This window comes from Alnus glutinosa, chromosome 2 (genome assembly GCF_958979055.1).
Source record: "Alnus glutinosa chromosome 2, dhAlnGlut1.1, whole genome shotgun sequence".
NCBI classification, from domain to species: Eukaryota; Viridiplantae; Streptophyta; class Magnoliopsida; order Fagales; family Betulaceae; genus Alnus; species Alnus glutinosa.
In genome coordinates this window covers 23,631,205-23,636,310 of record NC_084887.1, presented here as the reverse complement: position 1 = coordinate 23,636,310, position 5,106 = coordinate 23,631,205, and the positions used below count along the sequence as shown (strand labels likewise).

The 5,106-nt window shown below is 39.7% G+C and overlaps 2 protein-coding genes across 2 annotated transcripts; both read left to right on the top strand.

Annotated features, from left to right (window-relative positions):
- Positions 1–2,834: 2,834 nt before the first annotated feature.
- Positions 2,835–3,632, top strand: LOC133861099 (probable fructokinase-7). The gene is made up of 3 exons (XM_062296805.1): positions 2,835–3,066; positions 3,179–3,378; positions 3,522–3,632. Exons 1-3 carry the CDS (start codon positions 2,878–2,880, stop codon positions 3,523–3,525), a joined length of 393 nt encoding a protein of 130 aa, XP_062152789.1. The 5' UTR covers positions 2,835–2,877; the 3' UTR covers positions 3,526–3,632.
- A 123-nt stretch (positions 3,633–3,755) lies between these two features.
- Positions 3,756–5,106, top strand: LOC133860390 (probable fructokinase-7). Its single transcript, XM_062296007.1, has 3 exons — positions 3,756–3,788; positions 3,842–3,958; positions 4,942–5,106. Exons 1-3 carry the CDS (start codon positions 3,756–3,758, stop codon positions 5,104–5,106), a joined length of 315 nt encoding a protein of 104 aa, XP_062151991.1.

Here is a 5,106-nt window from a genome sequence, read left to right as displayed (position 1 = left end):
CTCGTATGTTTGAAGAGATCCAACCAGCTCTTCAATCTTCATTTCTTCAAGATCCTTGCTTTCCTCAATAGTCGTTACCTTAATCCTGAAACGCTCTGGCAAAGATCTAAGAATTTTTCGAATGAGTTTTACATCCGAGATAGGTTTCCCAAGACTCACCATGGAGTTCCTCAGGTCACTTATTTTGGAGTAAAACTCTCCAAATGTCTCTTCCTCTAACATCTTAATTTCTTCAAATTTTGAAATCAACATCTGAAGTTTGGCAGATTTTACAAGTTTTGTGCCTTCATATGTTGTTTCCAAAATTTGCCATGCTGCTTTGGCTGATTCGCAATTTGAAATTTTGGCGAATTCAGATGGAGAAAGTGCTTGGCATAGAGCATGGAGGGCTTTGTCATTTGAAAGACGAGCGTTCTTTTGAGGGACTAGTTCAGGTGTTGTATCCTCTGGTTTAGTCCAACCAGTCTCAACAATACCCCAACAGTCAATAGATTTCAAAAAGAAACGCATACATGCCTTCCAATAGCCATAGTTCGAGCCATCAAAGGCAGGAACAGAATTAAGAGTTTGAGACATAATAAATATAGAAGTCAAATATAAAAACACTCAAGAAATTAATCTTCTCAGAGTGTACCAAGCTTTGATACCAATTGAAAATTTGAAATGACTTCTAAAAGTAAAGTGTGTGCATAAGTGTCAACAAAAATTAAAGCACAGCGGAAAGTAAATGACACATATTTTTGTTGACGAAGTGGAAACTCAGTTAAGATAAAAACCACTCCGGGACAGCCAAACCCAGGAATTCCACTATTCAGAAGACAAAGCTAGATACAAGACAGTAACACTCACATGTACCGATCAGTGGTCGTACCTTGATCTCTGACGTGTAACTTAACACGAACGTTTCCCAACCAGGTTCACCTACCTGAAGGGGTCTTCAATGGAACCCCTTACCTTAGAGCTGACCTCTAAGATAAACTTCGGTTTGCAGCACAGCACACTTGAAAAACGGCTTTAGAGGAGATATCACGTCTCTGAGCTCTAATGGAATTCACACCGAATTCTTGCAGCTCTAAGTGCCCAAGGACCCCTATTTATAAGCTGGGGGTCAGAATGGTCCTCAGGCAAAATTTGCCTGGGAGCCGTCCGGACGGTGGACCATGGCTGTCCGGACGGACAACTGTGTGACAGGATTTTTCAAAATTTTCGCGGAGAAATCTTTCCTGTATAAGAACATCGTCCGGATGGGATGGCTCGATCGTCTGGACGGACGCACGTCCGCTGCAAGTAATTTCCATAACAGGCTTCGCGCGTCCGAACCATGGGGCAGGAGTGTCCGGACGGCTAAACTTCAATACGCAATTTCCATATTTGATGCGCATGCGTCCGGACCATGAAGGGGAGACGTCCGGACGGTTGAAGTCGAATCGGCAGTTACCATATACGATGCACCAGCGTCCGGACCACAGCTGTCAGATGTCCGAACGGTTCATTTTGAACTGCGATTCTTGCCTTTCGGAGATACGCGTCCGGACGGGATACCACATCATTCGGACGGTTGATTGATCTTCCCTTTCTTGAACTTGGAAAGAATTAGTGAACCGTTCGAGAATTGATAGGCGTCCAGACGTGCTGCTGAAACGTCCGGACGGAGCAAGTTTGCACAGAAGCTTCTCGATACGATGTAGGTGTCCGGATGGAAGAAGCACGTCGTCCGGACAGATGATGCTTGTCTGTCTGATGTCCGGAAGGAATGACACGTCGTCCGGACGGATGGAACAGTATATAGATAGGCGTCCGGAAGGGATGACACATAGTCCGAACGGCTGACAGGGAACTTTGAAATTCTTCTGACTTCACTCTGAAAAGTGGAATCCCTGTTTGCCGCATCATTACACATAAGTGATTTTGTCCAAACACAGAATAAGGCCAAAATACTAACAGTTGACTTTGTGTCCATAGTTGCCGGAGTTTCACTTGCTGAAGCACCTGCTTTCAAGAAAGCTCATGGTGGTGCTCCTGCTAATGTGGCTGTTGGCATTTCAAGACTGGGTGGTTCATCAGCTTTTATAGGCAAGGTGCATACGCGCATCTTATTGCATGCCAGTTTCTAGGATAAATTTCACTTCATTTCTTTCTGTTTGGTATCTGTTCTATATAGAGGAGAAGAATTTTAATATTTTTACATGCAAAAAAAGATGCAAGATATGTGACTAAATTTCGAAGAACCACTATTACTTATTGCCCCCGCCCCCCGAAATCTAAACCATTAAAAAAAAAAGAAAAAAAAAAAGAGAGAACAATATTTATATAGTTTGTATTGGCAATGGAATCCATTAGAATTGTTAATTATGTAAAATGTTCTTTTTCATATTTGATAATGCTTTGTTAAATTGCCTTTTGAGCAATATATAATGTTTCAGTCACTGATAGTATCCTTTTTACCATCTTTCTTTTGCTATTTTTTTTTTCTGGGAGGTATACTTTTTAGGGCTAATTGTTTGTGTCTGAACCTCCATCTTGTGAGCTCCTCTGTGGTTCCAAAAATGTGACTCAAAGAATATGTTCTCACAGTTTCTGCAGTACCACCTTTGGGTGTCATTGCATTACAAAATCCTTTTTATTTTTAGTTTTTTTACTAACTTTGTTTAAGCTTTTGTGTGATGGTATAGGGATTTTAGCTGCTTATGTTATAAATGGATTTTAGTAGCTCCAGAACTGTGCTTTCCATTGCACAATCTCAATCCTTATGTTTTTTTGTTCGTCGTATACGATTTTTATGTCAATGGCTCCTTGCTTCAACTTAAGCTCAAGTATAATTCTCACTCCAAGTTCTTGCCATTGCTATGACAGGTAGGTGATGATGATTTTGGGTACATGTTGGCCGACATTTTAAAACAAAACAATGTTGACAATTCAGGCATGCGATTTGACCACAATGCAAGGACTGCTCTGGTTTTTGTTACTCTCAGAGCTGATGGTGAGCGTGAATTCTTATTTTTCCGTAATCCAAGTGCTGATATGCTTTTTCATGAATCAGAACTTGATATTAACCTTATTAAGCAGGTCTCTACTTTTAAATTCTATAATTAGGAAAATAACACTGAAGTTACTGATCCTACCACATATGCATACTTATATGTGGAAAATTTCACATCCAAATAACATTTCAATGCAGGCAAGGATCTTCCATTTTGGTTCAATTAGTTTGATTGAGGAACCATGCAGATCAACCCATCTTGCTGCGATGGCCATTGCCAGTAAGTCTGGTTGCATCCTCTCCTATGATCCAAACTTGAGATTGCCGTTGTGGCCATCGGCAGAGGCTGCTCGGAATGGCATAATGAGTATATGGGATCAAGCAGATATTATCAAGATGTAATAGCCAACTATTTGCATTTTATATATGATTTTGCCACTGCATTGTTTGCCACTTCATTGTTTCATTTTATGCAACCATGACAATAGAGTTCAATCATATGTCACATAGAATTGATCGGGGGTTTTATCTCAATTTGCAGATAAGTGAGGATGAAATTGCATTCCTAACTGGTGGTGATGATCCTTATGATGATGAGGGGGTATTGAAGAAGCTTTTTCATCCTAATCTTAAGCTTTTGATTGTAACTGAAGGGTCAGCAGGATGCATATATTACACTAAGGTAAGTGGTACTGGATAATGTAGGAATCATCTAGCAGTGAAGATGCATGATGGTTAAATTCTTGTGGAAGAATTACTGCTGATGCATTAGCCAATGGTTTCAGATGGTTGGGTTTCCTTTTTTGCTGTATCTTGTTGATGTCCTGTATGAAAAATGACATAAACTGGAATTCTGTGCAGGAATTCAGGGGCAGGGTTGCTGGGTTTAAAGTTACACCTGTTGACACAACTGGTGCTGGAGATGCATTTGTCAGTGGCCTTCTGAACAGCTTAGCTTTTGACCTAAATCTTATCCAGGTACTTTTAGTTCTTAAATTAATTAAAGAAATTATTTGATCATTTGTGATCTTTTCTTTTGAAACCTGAGAAGATAACAGAGTATGTCATGTCGCTGAACCAAGATACAAATTAAGGATTCTACATTTGGATTGAACACGACAATGATGTAATTCTTTGGATTTTATCAATGATGTTGGGAGCATTGTTGGTTCTTCTTGCAGACATCAGGATAATTCACGAGTGCACTCTGTTGTTCATGGCTAAACTTTAACTTGTCTGGGCTCGTTAGCCTTTAATGTCCATTGGAGGTTTTTTCTTGTTTATCTATTTATAATTGTAAAAGGAAAATGATGTGCAATTTCATCTAGTGGAGAAAAAGGGAAAGAGATGATGCAAGTGCTTAATGTGGTTGTTTGAGCTAGAGTGAGAAATCCTTTCCATGAACAGGAAATTTAGCAAGCCCTTGGCTTTATATTTCCTTCATCAAAGTATCCCCATAGACACCACTTTTCTAGGAAAGCTTTCCCAATGCGATCTCTTTTACGTTGCTTAGAATTTGTAGAGTTCTGAACTTACTAGATATATGCAGTGCAAGTTATCTTGGTTTCCTCAATAGCTAAAGTTTTCAGATTGGGTGAGGGACTTTAGTTGTCAGTATTTGGTAGTATTCATTTTTTATTTTTTGTCTAAGGTAGCTTTCCATATTCGTAAAGCATTTTCATTATTATTGGCTATATGACCATCCCCTCATGTGGCCAATGAGCTTTCTTGTAAGTAACCATGAACTTGTCTGTCGAAATGAATTGTTGTTCCACCTGGGTTGTCAAAGAGTTTCTATTCTGCTCCTAACTTGATCCACTGAAGTGATTTGAAGTTTCTGCTTCATCTCAAAGTTTAACATAGACGAGCAGAATAATTATATCAACAAAGAGACATGCATTATAAAATGCTAGCACTTCATAGTTGAGACTAGATAAATTTATTGTTTTAGTTTCTTTCAGAAATTGACGCAATTTTTGTTTTTGCTGGATGAGAAGCGGTTACGAGAAGCTCTAGCTTTTGCCAATGCCTGTGGTGCCCTCGCGGTGACAGAGAGGGGAGCCATTCCTGCCCTACCCACGAAAGAAGCTGTTCTCCAATTCCTGTCAAAGGTCACTACTGCATGA

What these genes read in the sequence shown, in the direction of transcription:
- LOC133861099 (XM_062296805.1), top strand. Translation starts at nt 2,878, where the DNA reads ATGTTGGCCGACATTTTAAAACAAAACAATGTTGACAATTCAGGCATG. An exon ending in ATATTAACCTTATTAAGCAG is followed by an intron (nt 3,067 to 3,178) that starts GTCTCTACTTTT and finishes ATTTCAATGCAG; the next exon opens with GCAAGGATCTTCCATTTTGG.
- LOC133860390 (XM_062296007.1), top strand. Translation starts at nt 3,756, where the DNA reads ATGGTTTCAGATGGTTGGGTTTCCTTTTTTGCT. An exon ending in GTTGGGTTTCCTTTTTTGCT is followed by an intron (nt 3,789 to 3,841) that starts GTATCTTGTTGA and finishes AATTCTGTGCAG; the next exon opens with GAATTCAGGGGCAGGGTTGC. An exon ending in TTGACCTAAATCTTATCCAG is followed by an intron (nt 3,959 to 4,941) that starts GTACTTTTAGTT and finishes AGTTTCTTTCAG; the next exon opens with AAATTGACGCAATTTTTGTT.